The 19,710-nt window shown below is 32.5% G+C and overlaps 2 protein-coding genes across 2 annotated transcripts; one reads left to right on the forward strand and one right to left on the reverse strand.

Annotated features, from left to right (window-relative positions):
* Nucleotides 1-6,837: 6,837 nt before the first annotated feature.
* LOC149729976 (uncharacterized) lies at nucleotides 6,838-17,300 on the reverse strand. Its single transcript, XM_089886593.1, has 18 exons — nucleotides 16,993-17,300; nucleotides 16,586-16,716; nucleotides 16,049-16,199; nucleotides 15,272-15,503; nucleotides 14,795-14,958; nucleotides 14,236-14,368; nucleotides 13,845-13,965; nucleotides 13,401-13,487; nucleotides 12,844-12,953; nucleotides 12,286-12,486; nucleotides 11,712-11,852; nucleotides 10,972-11,130; nucleotides 10,273-10,368; nucleotides 9,621-9,750; nucleotides 9,141-9,315; nucleotides 8,351-8,517; nucleotides 7,841-7,980; nucleotides 6,838-7,407 (listed from the first exon to the last, which is right to left on the reverse strand). Exons 1-18 carry the CDS (start codon nucleotides 17,105-17,107, stop codon nucleotides 7,215-7,217), a joined length of 2,646 nt encoding a protein of 881 aa, XP_089742719.1. The 5' UTR covers nucleotides 17,108-17,300; the 3' UTR covers nucleotides 6,838-7,214.
* A 287-nt stretch (nucleotides 17,301-17,587) lies between these two features.
* On the forward strand, nucleotides 17,588-19,548 carry LOC149729977 (transmembrane protein 138-like). The gene is made up of 3 exons (XM_089886623.1): nucleotides 17,588-17,843; nucleotides 18,299-18,478; nucleotides 18,846-19,548. Exons 1-3 carry the CDS (start codon nucleotides 17,719-17,721, stop codon nucleotides 19,021-19,023), a joined length of 483 nt encoding a protein of 160 aa, XP_089742749.1. The 5' UTR covers nucleotides 17,588-17,718; the 3' UTR covers nucleotides 19,024-19,548.
* The last annotated feature ends 162 nt before the right edge of the window (nucleotides 19,549-19,710 follow it).

A 19,710-nucleotide genomic window follows, 5' to 3' on the forward strand; every position in this document is an offset into this window, starting at 1 on the left:
CCAGAAGGCGGCAACTTCGACCGTTGGTCGTATTCATAACATGTAGATTATATAGGAAAGATTCACTGTTCGTTGAACCGCTTGCTTTGCCGCAAAGTGAGAGCTTGTTGGACTGTTTGTTCAGCGTGTGGTCGGTTTGTTCAACCTTGCAGCTGAAGACAAAACTGTCGTGGGCAAAAGATTTGCTTTGGCAGACGAGTTGGCTTCGAATTGTTGCTTGTCATTGGCGGGTCACTGCGTATGAGTTATTGGAGTCTGCTGCTTATGTTCGGTGAATATTTGGAAACTATAAACGGCCTCGGAAAAGTGGAAGCGGCCCAGACGACTCAAAACACGAACACGGATAAAAAACATCCTCATAATGTGAAAGTGCCTACCACACATTCCGGACATCGGGTAATGTAAAAAATTCAAACCAAAACACAAAGTATTATGGGTGGATATTAAGTGACAACAAAATTGATGTTTGTAAGAGGTTTCTATACCATTGTACTACCATAAATAACATATGTTTTAATATTCAATCAAATAAGACCAGAGAAAAAATGTAAGGTTTTTAAACAAAAATACAAATATATTATTTGTGCTTTAAACAATTAACAGCGGCCAATGGGAGTCGTGAGCATACAGTTTTTATATTTCTTTGGTTGTTATTTATTTAAAAGCAAATGCTGGGACCAGAGAAAGGTATGAAAAAGTGTCCCATCTGCCCCCACCTACTACCTATGAAATATATTGCTAATATTTACCGTTATTTAGTATTCTAAAAAAGGTCGTATGCTATGTCTGAGTTATAAAACGTTTGGATAACATCGCATATTTTTGAAAGAATTTAGAACCACAGCAGATTTAGGAGAAACACTTTTGCGCCTGTAATGATTAAATCTGGAATCAACGTTTTCAACAAAGTGTGAGAATTCCTAAAAGGGCGTATAGTCTTTCGCTCTCCAGAGAAAGAAGGAACCATGTTTTAGGCAAATTTTGTTCGCAACTTACAAAGATGGATTCTTGTTTCTTTTTTATCTTGAGTTTCATTGCTTTTGTGATAATTAAATCGTCGAATCAACATTTTCGGCAGAGTGTTTTAAATTCCGGCGTCTTGCCCTCCTAAGAGAAAAAAAAAACACGTTTTAGGCAACTTTGGATCTACATTCTAAACCAGGAAAGATAGATTTTTGTTTCTTTTTAATATTGGGTTTCTTGCTCGAAATTTTGTGTTGGCTTTCAGTTGCAAGCTTGCATCTCAACTGGCGGTCATTAGTCTGTTTTGCTGGTATGGTTGGTCATTTGGTTTTGTGTTTCTGGTTTGTTTTTGAGCTTTTTGCACGCTCATGTTTTGTTCTTGATTTGGTTTTGCACATTTTGATGTGCTTTGCGGGTTGCCGAGTTTGGCATTCGTTGTTGTTGATATTGTTGGGCTTTTATGCCACTCTGTATTTCGGCCAGTGTTGGCGTTTGGTTTCTTATGTGTACTTTGGTTCTATTGAATTTATTATCTGTATAGTAAGTTTCTATACTTTTAATGGGGTAGACGAGGGCAATCTAGAATTTAGTTTCAGATACAGGTTGGGTGCGGCCGAAAATTTGATTACGTCAGCAGTGCTACATTTTTGGGATCCTCGTGTATTCATCAGGAATCTTTGACCTAATGGAATCATTTAAAGGTGGGATTTACGTTAGGATAATAAATATTTCGGGGGTAACTTGTTTTTGTCCAACGCAGAAAAATTGACTGGGTATATCCAGTCGTATATAGCCTTTTATGGCAAAGGGTTTGTTATTTGTGTGGGTTCAAATTATTAACACTTGTTTTCATACAGGAAGAAAGAAGTAAAGGTAGAATTGTATCCGGGTCCTGCAGATGGAGAGGAAAAAGAGGAGTGGATGGAACACCAGCTTCAACACCAGTACGGTACAAATTGTAGTACTGGTGAACGGTACCGTGAATTTATTACTAGCACGTTAGGGCTTTAGGGGGGAGTTCTCGAGCGTGGGCCAACTTTTTGTTGGTGAGAATAGCTGCACTTCGTGTGTTGTATCATTTTTGTCACTCGCTCGTCCCTTTACGCTTCGTATTTTTGTTGACTTACCACGAAGAGGCTCTCCATAAAAAAGTAAATTTGCGCAACAATGCTGGGTTTAGGGTTATTCTTTTAAGTAGGGCCTAGCTCCAAATAACACTATTTCTTGCAGGTGGCAAATGGTTTCATTCCCCAAACATTAGGGACTAGATTTTCTTCTCTTTCTTTTTACAGGTTCTCATTTCTCTATATAGTTATATTAGAATTGTTGCAGGCAGAATGTCAGTATAGTGGTTAACCCAGCAGCGTTGCATAAACACACAACTACACAAATAATTCAAATTCAAACACACCAAAACACAATTCCACTGCTAACTCGTCGGTACCTTGTCGTGGTGCAGTGGCTTTCAAACTAAAGCCGACGATTTTTATATAAAATTATCCAGTATTAATGCAAGTTCTATTTTATAGGATCCCGAACCAATTCAAGCTGGGCGGATGAAAGAAGGAAGAATTATGAAGTTTATGAAATGTGTTTAAATTATTGCACAGTCTTGTTTTGATTGTACTTTTAATAAAGCTTGTTGGAAATCTTTCATTGGGTTACTTTAGGGTTATGTATGGTAGAAGAAAGTACATTTAGAATGAGGTATATATGAGGGTGAGGGAAGGTGGGGCGTATTGTTTTGTACCACTATCCGAATATTAAATATGTGCTAAAAATGTCCCGTTTTCCCCCACCCTTATATAACTGAAAACAAAATAATGTAAACGACAAAACGTAAATAAAGTTACGAGGTAAAGTGTTTGGAATGGTGGATTAAGAGAGCTAGGCTGCAAGTGTGTACAAAAGAGCACCAATGTAGAAGTGAAGGCCTATGAGGTTGTGTATTGAGTCTTTGGTTAAGTGGTTTTATTTTATATGGGTATGGAATATGGGACAAGAGTTGGTTTAGGAATCTAAACATCAAATAAACAAAACATGGAAAGTAAACAACACATGGACCAGACAAAAAATAGAGAATTACTATACTGATCGGCATATGTGTTCTTGGGCAAGACATTTAACGGACATTGCTCCATCCCAGCGGTGAGCGGTCACTAAAATTTAAAAAATCATGCAAAATTTTAAAAAAATATATAAAAATTTGGGCAAAAATAGAGAATTACTGTACCGGTCGGCATATGTGACCTTGGGCAAGACACTTAACGGGAATTACTCCAACTCAACGGTCACTAAAATAAAAAAATTCCTGCAAAGTTTTAAAAAAATATATAAATTTAAAAAAAATATATATTTTTTTTTAAAAAATACGGGATTACTATACTGGTCGGCATATGTGTCTTTAGACAAGATATTTAACGGACATTGCTCCAACTCAACGGTCACTAAAATTAAAAAATTCAAGCAAAATTTTTAAAAATATATAAAAATTTGAAAACAATTTGGAAGAAAATATAAATTTAAAAAAATATAAATTTTTTTTAAAAAAATAGGGAATTACTATACTGGTCGGCATATGTGTCCTTGGGCAAGACACTTAACGGACATTGCTCCAACCCAACAGTTACTAAAATTAAAAAATTCCTGCAAAATTTAAAAAAAATATATAAATTTAAAAAAAAAAAATTAAAAAAAAAATATAATTTTTTTAAAAAAATACGGAATTACTATATTGGTCGGCATATGTGTCCTTGGACAAGATATTTAACGGACATTGCTCCAACCCAGCGGTCACTATATTAAAAAAAATCATGAAAAATTTAAAAAAATATATATAAATTTAAAAAAAAATTTATAATTTTTACCAAAAAATACGGAATTACTATACTGGTCGGCATATGTGTCCTTGGGCAAGACACTTACAGGACATTGCTCCAACCCAACGGTTACTAAAATTAAAAAATTCCTGCAAAATTTAAAAAAAATATATAAATTTAAAAAAAAAAATTAAAAAAAAATATAATTTTTTTAAAAAAATACGGAATTACTATACTGGTCGGCATACGTGTCCTTGGGCAAGACACTTAACGGACATTGCTCCAACCCAACGGTCACTAAAATTAAAAAATTCATGCAAAATTTTTAAAAGTATATAAAAATTTGGAAAAATTAGAGAAATACTATACCGTTCGACATATGTGTCCTTGGACAAGACACTTAACGCACATTGCTCCAACCCAGCGGTCACTAAATTTAAAAAAATCATGAAAAATTTTAAAAAAATATATAAAAATTTGGGCAAAAATAGAGAATTACTGTACCGGTCGGCATATGTGACCTTGGGCAAGACACTTAACGGGAATTACTCCAACTCAACGGTCACTAAAATAAAAAAAATTCCTGCAAAGTTTTAAAAAAATATATAAATTTAAAAAAAATATATATTTTTTTTTAAAAAATACGGAATTACTATACTGGTCGGCATATGTGTCTTTAGACAAGATATTTAACGGACATTGCTCCAACTCAACGGTCACTAAAATTAAAAAATTCAAGCAAAATTTTTAAAAATATATAAAAATTTAAAAACAATTTGGAAAAAAATATAAATTTAAAAAAATATAAATTTTTTTTAAAAAAATAGGGAATTACTATACTGGTCGGCATATGTGTCCTTGGGCAAGACACTTAACGGACATTGCTCCAACCCAACGGTTACTAAAATTAAAAAATTCCTGCAAAATTTAAAAAAATATATAAATTTAAAAAAAAAATTTTTTTTTAAATATAATTTTTTTAAAAAAATACGGAATTACTATACTGGTCGGCATACGTGTCCTTGGGCAAGACACTTAACGGACATTGCTCCAACCCAACGGTCACTAAAATTAAAAAATTCATGCAAAATTTTTAAAAGTATATAAAAATTTGGAAAAATTAGAGAAATACTATACCGTTCGACATATGTGTCCTTGGACAAGACACTTAACGCACATTGCTCCAACCCAGCGGTCACTAAATTTAAAAAAATCATGAAAAATTTAAAAAAAAATATATAAATTTAAAAAAAAAATATAATTTTTACCAAAAAATACGGAAATACTATACTGGTCGGCATACGTGTCCTTGGGCAAGACACTTAACGGACATTGCTCCAACCCAACGGTTATTAAAATTAAAAAAATCCTGCAAAATTTAAAAAAATATATAAATTTTAAAAAAAAAATATAATTTTTTTAAAAAATACGGAATTACTATACTGGTCGGCATACGTGTCCTTGGGCAAGACACTTAACGGACATTGCTCCAACCCAACGGTCACTAAAATTAAAAAATTCATGCAAAATTTTTAAAAGTATATAAAAATTTGGAAAAAAACAGAGAAATACTATACCGTTCGACATAGGTGTCCTTGGACAAGATATTTAACGCACATTGCTCCAACCCAGCGGTCACTAAATTTTAAAAAATCATGAAAAATTTTAAAAAAAATATATGAATTAAAAAAAAAACTATAATTTTTACAAAAAAATACGGAAATACTATACCGGTCGGCATATATTTCCTTGGACAAGATATTTTACGGACATTGCTCCAACCCAGCGGTTACTAAAATTAAAAAATTCCTGCAAAATTTTTAAAAAAATATAATTTTTTTTTAAAAATATAATTTTTTTTAAAAAAATAGGGAATTACTATACTGGTCGGCATATGTGTCCTTGGGCAAGACACTTAGCGGACTTTGCTCCAACCCAACGGTTACTAAAATTAAAAAATTCCTGCAAAATTTTAAAAAAATATATAAATTAAAAAATAATTTTTTTAAATAATATAATTTTTTTAAAAAAATACGGAATTACTATATTGGTCAACATATGTGTCCTTGGACAAGATATTTAACGGACATTGCTCCAACCCAGCGGTCACTAAATTTAAAAAAGTCATGAAAAATTTAAAAAAATATATATAAATTTTAAAAAAAAATTTTAATTTTTACCAAAAAATACGGAATTACTACACTGGTCGGCATATGTGTCCTTGGGCAAGACACTTAACGGACATTGCTCCAACCCAACGGTTACTAAAATTAAAAAAATCCTGCAAAATTTAAAAAAATATATAAATTTTTTTAAAAAAATATAATTTTTTTAAAAAATACGGAATCACTATACTGGTCGGCATATGTGTCCTTGGGCAAGACACTTAACGGACATTGCTCCAACCGAACGGTCACTAAAATTAAAAAATTCATGCAAAATTTTTTAAAGTATATAAAAATTTGGAAAAAAACAGAGAAATACTATACCGGTCAGCATATGTGTCCTTGGGCAAGACACTTAACGGACATTACTCCAACCCAGCGCTCACTAAAATAAAAAATTCATACAAAATTAAAAAAATATATAAAAATTTGGACAAAATATGTAAAAAATTTGGGACAAATCATGAACAGAACATAGCTTTAAAAAAAATTTGAACAAATAAGGCCAAACATGAACTCATTTTCTGTCGAAAAAGTTCATTTTAGAAATATAACAGACATTAAAAAATTTCCTTTTGGTTTCCTGTTTTTATATAAAAGTCTTTTTTTCATATTTTTTTATTTTTGTAACGACCATATAGTAGAATCCAATATTGTGAAAAGTAAGAATACAAACTGCAGTGCATCGAATAAATTGAAGTAAAAGTTAATATTTCATTTAAAGAGAAATTAACAATATGATAAACTACATTGGAAGAAAATAAAACACATTTCAGTAATAGCATTTAGGTCTTACGAAGCAAAAATCTAATTTTTCTGCTATAGTACAAAGTAACTGGTTTCGTTGATTGAATAAATGGAATTATACAGTTAAGTTTTAACTTAAAAACTTTCTAATTTTACTAAAAACTAATATACTTTGGCTCAAGAATTTGTCATAAAACTAGGGGCAAGAAAAAAATAGCAAATTATTTGAAGAAAAATTAAAGTTATAGTACTGTGGCAAAAGATGGGACACCTTTAGCACATAATATCTAAATATCCTGATCGTGTTTTAAACAGTTACTAACGTTCTATAGGAGTCGTGGGAGATATGGTTTATAATTCTTTTAAACTCTTTGTTTGCTACCAAATGGGGCGTGAAAATAGAATAAAAAGGCGTCCCATTCTCCCCCACCCCACTATCTTACAAATTATACCAGAAAAAATTAAGTTATAAAGTTGAAGTTATGACAAAATAAGAAATGTTTTATCACAGTTTATGACATCATAATCGAATAATTCGGCTCTGTCTTTGACCATCTGTGGTTACGAATTCATATATCGCTTTCTTGTCTGTGATTGGCTGTTGGTCCACACATTCTGACCAATCAGAATGTTCGTCACCAGAAACAGTTCTAAACTTGAAAGTGAGACCCGGGAATTTAGAGCAAATTTCAATTTTCCCATCATCTGTTATTCTGTGGAATAAATATAGTTATTAGATGCAGAAAAAGAGTTTAAATTTTGTGAAAAAAATAAATTTCAGATTGATAAAAAAAATTTAAAATTTGAAAAAAATACTAGTGCAAACTTAAAAAATTAAAAAAAACTAGTAAAATTTTCCAATTTTTCTTGACAGATTTCACTATAGATATCATATTTATCATATTTTAGTTTAATCTGGTGTGGGGCGTGTTAAAATACAGTTGAACTCATGGTCATCAAGGAAATTTTATTGATTTTTGTTGCCAAATATACTTGGTCTGTGGTTTTTTAAAGATACTTTACAGCAGAGAAAATGATTTTTTAGGTGTAAAAACAGGAAGCTAAATCATTTTTTATCAAGAGTGTATCAAATTTGATGTGCTATGTCACCTCAGGCATCTCTAATATTATGTCAATGACTCTCACCTGACACCTGGTGGTGGTAATCTGTAGTGAATATTTCGAATCCTGAGTCGAGATAATTCCTTGTAACCGACCACGTTTACAAAATCTCTCCAATCTTGTAGTTTGGTCCATTCATTTGCTTGTTCTGCTTCCCATGGTGCCTGCGGAAAATACATTTATATATTTAATTGCTGCCGTTTCAAACAAAATTTGTAAAAGATATGGGGAAACAGCAGATTTAATGGAAAAATCAACATAATTTAATATTTTAAAAGAAGTTGTGTAAAAATGCTAGTAGCCATGACACAGAAAAACGTTTAGTTACAATAAATTTTATACCAGAACAACAATTTTGAATTTTTGAAAGTCTAAAAGTTTATAAAATACAAAATAACAAATATTCAAACTTATTAAAAAATAAAAAAACAACACAAATTTTAAAAAAAATCATAAAAATGGTTCCGAAAAATATTTAAAAAATAACAGTTCAAGGTTATAAAATTGTAAAAAATTAGAAATTTGAACACACACCTTGTGCCAAGCTCTCTCTGCGAATGCAATCAAGCGTGGAAATAATTGATAATGAAACTTTGTGACATCACGAAGCATTTCTGACCACACAGCAGCCTGCATTCCAATAATGTTCTCTGGCGCTGTTAGTGGCAGGTTTGTATCTCGCATATTTTTCACTTCTTCAGCTATAGGAAAAAAAATAGTAAAAATAAAACTAGTTGTTAAAATGTTTTTGAAGAGATTGCAGTAATGCAATAAAATAATTTTGTCGATAATGTATAATTTTTCTCACAAATAAAATATAATAATTTAATATTTTTTGCAGCTATTGGAAAAATTACAATATAATTAAACTAATTCTGTCGATATTTTATAACTGAATCAAAAATTAAGGATAACAATTTATGTCAACTATTAAAAAGTTAAAAAATTCCATCAGGGGGTTTAAGGTTTCTATTCTATGTGGGTGAGGTCATATAGCATGACGCCATTGATTTAAGAAAGAGCGGATACATTATCACAACACCCAGGGTACTACAACTAGCCATTAGTAAGGAATGGGTACGAGCAATGTACGTTATTTATCAAGCTCATTGACACATACACCCACAATGGTACCGGCAGTGGCGCAGCCAGGGAGTTTAGAGGGTCGTGACCCCCCTTTTTAAACCAAAAAATTTTTAAAATATTTGAAAAAAAATTTGTTGGAAATTTTTTGATTAAACCCCCCCCCCCTTATTTTTTTCTGACTGCGCCTCTGAGGACCAGTATGAAACATTACAATATAAAAATCAGCGCTCCTACTTACATGAAAATGGTTCAGCATTTAAGTTGAACTTTGCATTTGAGTAAAGATGTTCCGGCATGAACTCAAACACTTTACGATCATCAATATAACGCGTTGCCCAGAATAAACCGATCTCTTCAGGATCTGGTTCATGGGGGTGGTCGAAGTAAAAATGGGTGGCTTGTGACATCACAACCTGGAATGTGAGGTAATAATGGATTATTTGGAGTGTGCGGGAAGTTTGTAACTTATTTATCATCGCGTGGTAGGACAACGACAGTCGATGTTTTTTTTCTTACACCTCGTGCCCGCTTACAAGTTTTTGGGTTATTATTTTTATTTTTAAGGGTAAACATTTATTGTGTTGCTTACAATTTATAGAATAAAAGGTAAATTTGATAGCATGGATTATGTCTTGCCCATGCTCTACAAAAAAAATTATCAAATTTAATTTCAAACATGGTAAAATAAGAGAGATCTCACAGGCTTAAAATAAATTACCTTGTAACCTGCATTAGCAAGTTTATAAGCTCTATTAGCTAAGTAAGGACTCCAACCAGCGTTGTTCCATGAATAAGCAAGAACATCACAAGGTATGGAGGATTTCTCGTAAGGAACAGTGTCTGGTGATCTGTGGGTAAGAAAGATATATTTTACTGTGGGGGAAGATGGGACACCTTTAGCACATAATATCCAAATATCCTGATCGTGTTTTAAACAATTAACAACGGTCTATGGGAGAACAGGATTTTATATTCTATAAACATTCTTTGTTTACTACCATATAGGACGAGATAATAGAATGTTTATGCGTCCCACCTCCCCACCCCCTCAACTATATTAACAAATTAACATGATTTGTCAACTAAAAAAAGGTTCAATAAGGTATAGGGTAATGGTCAAGTCTATGGAATAAATAGGTTAATCAGTTTTCATGGCATGCCAATGCCACACAGTAAAATATCATTCATATTGAATGGAATGTATATTAGCAGCTACATAAAATATTTTCTACAACCTTGAGTTTTAATTATATGTAGAAATGAATAATAAAGGATACATGGGATTGAAATTTGGGATTTTGTGTCAACAGAATAAGTTTAAAAGATACAGTAACACAGTTCAATACACAATATATGTTGATGTAACTCACTTCAAAGCACCATCCTCCCAAACTCCTAGGTTTAATCCATGTTTGGTACAAATGTCGGAAACTTTACGAATGAAATATTCCTGTAGGTCAACATTGCTGTGTGGATGGAATAGAATTAACTTATTTTTAGAATAAAACTAAAAGATAAAAATATATATATATTCAAAATAATAAAAGAAAGACTTAACAGTAACTGCTACAAACCCAGTGGTCACTAATGGGTTGACCAAATTTCCAGCAATACAGAAAAAACACACCCGCAAAGTTGCATACACAGTAACTCAGAAGCTGGCTTGAAATGTATAAACTAAGTCTAGGCCACCCCTGTTATAACTTCTGAAGTAACCCCACTAGCCGGGTAAATAAATTGCAATCATTTACTCTTTCTTCTTTGTTAATAAATTGACTACAATATAATATATAGTAGGGTGGGTAAAGATGGGACATCTTTTTATTCAATTTTCTTATCCAATTTGGTGGTAAACAAGAAACATTCAATAAAATATAAAACCGTATCCTCACGACTCCGATAGACGGTTGTTAAGTCTTAAAACACGATCAGGATGTTTAGATATTACGTGCTAAAGGTGTCTCATCTTTTCCCACAGTACCATACCTCAAGGGTGAAATGACACTCAATAAAATGGCTTTGCAAAGTTTACAGTATAAACCATAACATTAATTACAACATTTACAAACCTATAAGGGAACCCTTCTTCTTCACTGATAAACTTCTCACATACAGGAGAACCCTCCCAAGACTTCTTAGCAACCTCATCCCCTCCCATATGTATTGTGGTAAGAGGTTGTATATCAGCGTGAAGAGCTTTAATCTCGGTGATGACTTTCTCCACAAACCTGTGGTATTGAGTTGTATTTAGAAAAGTTTGGGAACTGCTGGTATAACCATGTTGGAGGTAGGAACATATGGCTTGTGAGTCAGAGGCGACTTTTTGATGACAGAATCTTGGGTATATACCCAAGCCGACATGTCTAACAATGTTATGAAATTATGAATACAACTTTGCAGCATTGTTGCGAAAGTTTTCTGTAATTTTCCATAACATTATAATCATGCTTAGAAACGCCAGGTGTTATTTCGGTTGATTGAACCTGTTTAAGTATTTAACTGAGTTTCATGTTCACTGGTTTGTGATAAAATTGTATTCAAGTGCATGTGTACAGTGCACCTCATACACAATTGCAATGAAACATAGTAATTAAGGGGTGCAATGCCGTATTTGGCCAACGGTGGTTAAAATCCCAGGTCCCATGGCTAGTCCACTTATCCCACTGTATCCATATAGAACCGTAATAGAACCTATTGTAAATTTAAATGGTCCAACTCTGGCCTAAATCTCAGGCCCCATGGTCAACCTTGCCAAAGTACCTCACCCATATAGAATAGTCTCTATAGCAATAAATCCAAGACATATTACTTGTATGATGAAGCTATGCAGGGGTTAAGTGCGTTGTTACGGAAATGTTGAACCGACATCGCCGTGGAAACATCATCAGGATCGATCAAGCGGAACTCGTCAGCTGCTGTTGTGTCACCACGAAGATTAAATTCTCTATACCTGTGTAAAACGTAGAAAGTTATATGATGTTATAATAAAGTGTTATGCTACAAATTAAAGCATCTAATCAACAATACGGTAAGGTTAACAATATTTCAAAGCCAATTGTATAGGTAATTTTAAAGATCAAACGTGTATATTTATATAGATTGATTATAAAATTTTTGGTTCTGTTATAAAAATATAGCAAAATCTTTTTTTTTACTTTTTTCAACATGCACTTAATTTGACAGCATGTATATACCAACATTACACAGAATTTTAATTTGGCTAATTTAGTATCTAAATATTGTTTTAAAAAATGTAAACCACATTACTTTACTTTTTTTATGAAATATGTTTCTTTTATAAAAGATATTTGTAATATTTTTTTTTCTTTTTTTACCAAATCTATTTTTTTATAAATTAGAAAAAAATATGAACTCAGTTCTACCTGACTTCCATGGCATTAATCGCAGCATGTGAATGACCAGGTGTATCAACCTCAGGAATAACTTGTACATGGTTTGTGACCGCACTTTGTAATATACGTTTATAATCATCTGCTGTGTAGAAACCACTGCCCGATGTATCTTTGTTGGGTCCAGAGCCAAGAGCTGGGAATAAACAAGTGTCCTCTGTTTCTGTGTGGCACCTGTCACGTAAATGTACTGGTTTAAAATGTTATAGTTTCTGTTGTCTAAAAAAGTTTTATGTTTGGTTATTATGGGAAAAAATTGTTATAAGCATAATATTTTGTTATTATAAGAAAAAGGTATATTCGTTTGGTATCATAGAAAAAAAAGGGTTTTATTTTTTACACCTTATGCCCTATATAGCAAGTTACCAAGTAATACAAATCCGCGTGATTAAATTTTCTATACCAGCTCATTAAAATGAGATTTTTACTATGTATAGCTGTCCAATTGATTAGTAACCACTTTGTTAGGGCAATTGGAAGTATTTATTTTAACTCCACACATGTTCAGTCCGACATGCAAGTTTTTCCCACCTGACAGCACCAATCTGTGTGAGTTCAGGCAATCCATTGATTTCAATTCTCCAACCTTCGTCATCGGTTAGATGGAAATGAAGTTTGTTTAGCTTGTATAGCGCCATCGTCTGGAAAATAAGCGAGCAATTCATGTCATCAAATGAACAATTTAAGTCATTCCAGAAAATTATAAAAAAATTAGGTTGCAATATAGCAATTTAGCATTCTTTCCACTGTCTGGCAAAATAAAAAATACAATTCAACTTATTTTAACAAAATGAATAAAACTGTCTTTTATCCTGGAAATATATGGTCTTGGTTTATTTTATATTATTTATATTATTTGCATTTAAATGTTCTCATAAAATTCATGTATGCCATATTGTAAACGTAAAGTATAGTAAGATGATCAAAACTAGAATATTCTTTAGAACATATCCATGTTATATGATTGGTGATTGCAGCTATTTAACCATTATCTGTAGGCAGATTATTCAAATCGAGTACCATATTAGAATTCAGGGCATGTATACCAATGTAAGGCACCTATGCCAACTAACACAACCAACTCTGACCTCAATAATTTTAATAATTTCATCAGCAGGAACAAAGTTACGAGCGACATCGATGTGTAAACCCCTGTATCCATATCTTGGACCATCCTATGGATGAATAGATGAATGTTATTGAATTACTGATGTATGGTGGGACACTGATAGTCATTATGACACAGGTATTCTGTTGTATTCACTACATGCACGCTTACAAGCTACCATGTATGCAACTTTGAATAATTAGAGTTTTTTGTTATTTGCATGGCTGACAATTTACACAACCCATTAGTGACTACTGGGTTGAAGAATTAAGTGTCTTGCCCAAGAACACATGACCACAATGGTAGCAGCATCAAGCATTGAACCTAGTAACTTTTGGTTATTGGTTACAAAGCCAGCTTTTTCAACTACTCTTTTTTTGTAAGTTATGACATCCTAATGAGATATAATTATGACATCACAAACCTGGATTGTTCCCGTTGGAAAACTAAGCTGAAAACTTCCATTTCTCTCGGCCAATGAAAGAAGAGTTTGTCCGGCGTAAAATATCCCAGCTTCGTGTGGTGCCGTGATTATAATGGTCTCTCTGTGTGGAATAATTAATAATAATACTTATTATTACACCCAAAGTTATCTTAACTACACAACATTTTATCAGTCAGTTAATACACTTCCGTCTGCACCTTGAATTGAGATTTAATCAGGTTTTGCAGTTTCTTTTGTAAATAATTAGTTAAGTAGGCTATGTAATAATATTAAGTATTAGGAGGTTAATGTGGTGAATAAAAATTAACATACTAATACTTTGTCTAATATAGGGTTACCTACTCGTCCCAAATGTAATAACACTACACACCTTGAATCATCAATCTTTATCATATAAGCCTCATTTGAACTAGGTACCCCTTCTACATCAGCAACTATTATTTTGATGACTTGACTGGGCGGACAGGGCTCTGAACCTGGTATATGTTGAACACCAAGAATATCTAGAACAAAGTAATTTACTTTTACTCTGTGTATGTGCCAAGTAAAACCTGGGTAAATATACTGTGCATACAATCTTGTTTGCTTATACCTTATACATATAACAAAGTAGGTGTAAGAGTTAACATTACCACGGCATGGAAAAACAGCTGAAAATGCATTTTAAGAAGTGCTAGGTACTATATATTTAGAAATTACAGTATGTTGCATTACAGCAACAATTTTTTTTATCATACACGTTCATACACCTCGTACCCGCTTTTTGTAACTTTGTGGATATTTATTTGTGAGATATTTTTGTATAGCTGTTTTATGTATTTTTTATGTAGAGCTGATAGAACGCACACATACGCCCATAATGGTAGCAGCTACAAACTTTAAACCCGTGGTTCAGAGTAAAACTCACCACACATAATGCTATAACTCACCCGCTATTCTCTTTGCTTCATTCTGTATGTTGGAAGGTAGATTGGTGCAACACACACACCATTTACTGCTGTCTAAGACCATTATTTTCTTAGAATTTACATTGAAGTGTATTGGAGTAGGAAGTACTTTCATGGGCGCAACTACTAAGTCTTCTATGCGATCTCTGTGGAAAATTAAACAGGAAATAAGCTATTATTACTTGCTAGTGGTTGGCATAGGATAAATAGAATAAGGATATAATACTGCTGGTGTATGACCTGTTGAGTCTTAAAGTTACAGCTACACATAATACAAAGATTTTTATTAAAACACTCTTATGTTTAAACCCATTATCATATGGCAAATTATGAACTAGATTTTAAAAGTTTAGTTAAAAATGTAACTTATGTAAGTAACTGGAAAATGAAACTGTCAATCTTGACATTGACCAGCTTTGCCATTGGGAAATCACATAAAATGTTAGATGTAAATCTCACCTGGCAAATCTTTCTTGTGGAGTGAATGGATCAGCGTTATCATCACTAGATCGTTTCCACTTCTTCATTTTGTTGAAACCCTCCACAAACTTCACATCTTCGTCATCTGTGCTCTGGATAATCACAGGAGCGTGATCAGGAGCAGACACGTACCATCGTGGGAGGATGTAGGATCGGGATGCGGTTTGGTAGCTCCGGAACTTGATGAGAGCTGCTCCTCCAGCTGGGATGCCTGGATGGGAAAATGAGCAATTTGTTAACCAAGCATATGCATAATGTTAATGTTTGTGGTAATGGAACAAATCTGGCCCACATCCAAAGTTCTCAAAGACCTCATTCATAAAGGATAGGCATAATGAGGTAAAATGGATGTCATGAACTTTTGAAACCGCAGTTATTACTGAATATGACCACAGTTCTTAATATACACCAGCTTTATTTTGCTGTTAGGTGTCAACTGTCAATACAAGCAACAAACAAAGACTGCTAAAGTATGACCCATTCATTAAATTATTACTAATTTTCTCTGTGTTCATAAATCTACATTATCTGGATGGTTAAGAGAAAAACCAGATTTTGAAAATTTAGTAGATAAAGAGCAAAAAATGCACCCAGTTTTGTTATGTTTTTTTCACGTTAAAAATTCATCTGGGAAAATTGACAATTCTATTTTACATGCTATGGATAGTGAAAGAATCAAATAAGATTTGCAAGTGCATGTAATTAAAGTGTAGTTACACTGGAAAGTACAATGTGTAATATGTTGAGAAAATTTACCTTTAAAGTTTTGATCAGGTGTTAGTTTAAAGAATCCACCATCCATGTGTGTGATAATGAAGTCACACAGAGGAAGTGAATATTCTCGGTTTTTCTTCAAGGTGTCGAACTCAATAAGGTGGAGACTGTTAAAGTAGATTGACCAGCCTTCCTGTATGTAATAGTGTTATAATTCATAATATGAATTTCAGTATAGGTTTAGGACAGGGTGGAGCTAAGAAATTAAAAAAAGGAATAAAAGGATTGGGAAGTCCTGATTTTAGGAGTTGCTATATTAGGGGTCAATTAAATAGTTTTAACAAATTTTAGTTTAACGAGCAAAAATGCTAACAGGTTCAGTTTATGTTTAATAGAGATAATTATTTTAGGGAACATAATAAAAATAGCTATCACAGCATATGTGTGGTAAAACAAAAATTTGATCTTTTTGTTTAATACAATACACTACTTGGCGACAAGCACAATATGTATTCGGAAGTCAGAATAATATGGGACTGGTCATATACAATACATGGAAGGTGCCAGGTAGAGTCTTACGTGAGGTATATCTTGGTCTCCGCTGTTTATTATTGTCACTTCATGAATAAATTTGTCTGCCCCATAATTTGGTCCAGTCTTATATCGCACCTCCAAGTTAGCACCCATGTAATCAAGCATTGGATTCATAGCTGGAACACAAAATTATTTTAATTTATAAAAATTATTTTTAGAATCCAAAATTTTGTAAATATAATATCAATGCTTTACATTAATAAAGAGACACAAATTAAAACACATTCTTTGAGAACATTGGGTGGGGTGAAGAACTATAATCTGCTTTTAAAACTTTAGTTTAGAGTAAAATGTGCCAAACTATAGTTAACATGTATTAATTAAATAGTTTAATTAATTTCATATAAATATTACATTGCAATAAGCCAATAATGAAGAATTTTAGCCCTTACTGTATTTTATGTCCTTCGAAAATTGAGACGTATTTTTCATCAAGTAGTAAACGATAAAGAGCGAAAATATACACAGACCAACAAGACCTTTGTAGTTGAGGCTCACTCTGAGCATAATTTCGATTCGATTTTAGAACAGTCGCATTTCCATCGCTTTAGGCGAAAGAAATGTTGTTTCGTTTTTTTTTCACGGGCTGTGCATCAATTGCTAACTTTTTGAAGTCGCTAAAAGTGTATGCTTCGTTCGAGAAAATACCTTGCAACAGCGCAATATGACGAGCACCTTCCTGGAAACGTTTTGTATTAAACACAAAGCACCAGGATGCTATTACTTCGTGGTAGACGACTAGACGTATCAATTTAACAGTAGCGTAATGCCGAACACAACACACAATGCCGACCAGCTGATTGATATAAATACAATGTACACGCAAAAACAACATACTTCAAAGTTCATAAGATTATAATATTTAAAATACCTATATTCATTTTTTAATCATTAAAAAATGTAAAAATACGACAATGTTAATTTACAATAAGATGTTTGTAAGAAACCGCTACAATTACCTTTATCGTACTTCAAACGCTTCAATAACTCCATGGTTTCTATTTACAATTTATTTACGTTTGTTCTTTTTACAAAAACGACAAGTGTTACTGTTATTCCTTACTCAATACTAGCTATATATAATGGTCCCATGCTTAAATGGTATTTAATAATTAGAAATGGAAGTGGTAAACTATACGTTGATATTATGTCTACAAATCATACTACTCGTATACGATATATTTGTAAACGCATTTATTGATTTGTTGAACCCAGAAAATGTTATCCAGTTAGTTCTTTTCATGTAAGTCCTCCTATTTTAAATATCTTATCATTATTTTTGATTAGTAACGGTTTATAACATAAGTGATTTTAAATTAGCAAAGCAGAAACTTGTATATATTATTAATCTATGTATTGGTCTTGTCTCTTCTGCTCTGTTACAATATTTTTTTCATATAAAGCTTTGTATTTACTAAATCCCTATTGTGTATCCAAATGTTTACCAATAAGTTTATTTTCCACAAAATTGTTATCCATTAAAGAACAAACACAACAAAATTATTTAATTAGTGTCATGCCTTGACACATTGGTTAGCATGCTTGCTTGTAGCCGAAAACTTACTAGCGCATGTTCTATGAAAAAGAACACCCATGTTATAAAGACTATTCTAGCCACGCCATGGAAAATAAATAAGTTATATTTATTTAACTTTACCAGCTAACAATCCTAATACATAAAATCCTTATTTCTTTTAGTCTACAAGACATTTGCTTGGTCTTCCAACTGGTTGTTTTATGTCTTGAGATCTTTAACACCGCTACCTCACAAGCTGGCTTCATCTCAGTCATGATGAAAAAGTTTGCTCCATGTTTGCTAACTACATTACTGTACCTTGTCCTAAGCATTGCTCTCTGCGCCAAAACCTTAATGTTGAGGTAAATATAAAACAGGGTTAACAATTCTTTGCAGACATAATGTTGTATTAGTTTTTAACCAAATTTGGGATGACATTGTTAAAATGCGGTTATACTCATAGTTGTCTTATATGTGGAACCTCATTGATTAAAAGATTGCAATGTTGTTTGGCACTTCTCGTTATTATTTAACAGCAGGATAGAGCTGGTTTAATTTAAAACTTTAATACTAAAACAAGTTGTCCCTATTTTAAAAATTGGGATGACATGTAACCGCAGAGCCAGGCACCTCTAGTGTATGTTTCATTCAGTATTTCAAACAATTAAAACAGCAATAATTCATAAACGTATATATATATTATATGTATAATATGTTTTGATTTCATAGGTGGAATGACACTACAGTGAATGTTTATGCTGATGGCGGATTTTTCGCTGTGTACATTTTACAACGATTGTGGTCACCCATCTATTATTATACATACAAAAGAACTGCAATGCGATTGGCTGATTCAAATTTTTATAAGAACACTGATTGGTTGAGAAGACAGATGACATTACGTTGATAATTATGCGATTTTGATTATTTTATACCATTTTATTATGATTTTAGCTTTTTATACAAATTCTATTTCTGTAAGACTCATAGTGTAGTAAATACACATCTAACTATCAAGTTGCAATGGTCTATGCTATTATTTTAACATGCATGTTATTTATACCACAGTAATATTGAATTATGACCAACCAGGCCTACATGCTCTATTTAAATTTGTGGTGCTAACTTACTTGTAATAACATTGTTTTCACTTCTATTGCATAAACAAAGTGTATAGGCTGCAGTAGTCGTACCCATACTGAAACAATTCTATTCTATATGGCTGAATTTCTATAATGACACAAGTCAGCGGACCTGAACTTTAGGCAACAGATAGTACCCGAAACAAACAGTTACATTATAAATGTGCCAGATATACAACTGTCCCCATACTCCTTCATGTTCAGTGTACCCAAGAATGCCTTTTTTATACTTACTAAATTAGTCCTAGCACATTTGTCTTTTTATAATAAATAACAAGTTTTAATAAACAGTTTACCTTTGTAATTCCTGGCTCCAAAGGCTTTCAGAAAAATAGTAGTTACATTTCTTCTAGTCTACCAGATAATCAAAACGTAGCAGCTACAAAAACTTTAAAAAGAACTAGTATAATGCATGTAACACAACTTAGATATAGGTTAAAATATCAGAAAAT

The sequence above is a fragment of the Ciona robusta genome, chromosome 10 (genome assembly GCF_009617815.1).
Source record: "Ciona robusta chromosome 10, ASM961781v2".
In the NCBI taxonomy this organism is placed as follows: Eukaryota; Metazoa; Chordata; class Ascidiacea; order Phlebobranchia; family Cionidae; genus Ciona; species Ciona robusta.

Coding starts and splice junctions, on each gene's coding strand:
- LOC149729976 (XM_089886593.1), bottom strand. CDS start 17,107: ATGCTCAGAGTGAGCCTCAACTACAAAGGTCTTGTTGGTCTGTGTATA. Junction 9,751..10,272: donor TGGGAGGATGGTGCTTTGAA/GTGAGTTACATC, acceptor TCTTACCCACAG/ATCACCAGACACTGTTCCTT. Junction 7,981..8,350: donor CAGAGAGAGCTTGGCACAAG/GTGTGTGTTCAA, acceptor TATTTTCCGCAG/GCACCATGGGAAGCAGAACA.
- LOC149729977 (XM_089886623.1), top strand. CDS start 17,719: ATGGAAGTGGTAAACTATACGTTGATATTATGTCTACAAATCATACTA. Junction 17,844..18,298: donor ATCCAGTTAGTTCTTTTCAT/GTAAGTCCTCCT, acceptor TATTTCTTTTAG/TCTACAAGACATTTGCTTGG. Junction 18,479..18,845: donor GCCAAAACCTTAATGTTGAG/GTAAATATAAAA, acceptor TTGATTTCATAG/GTGGAATGACACTACAGTGA.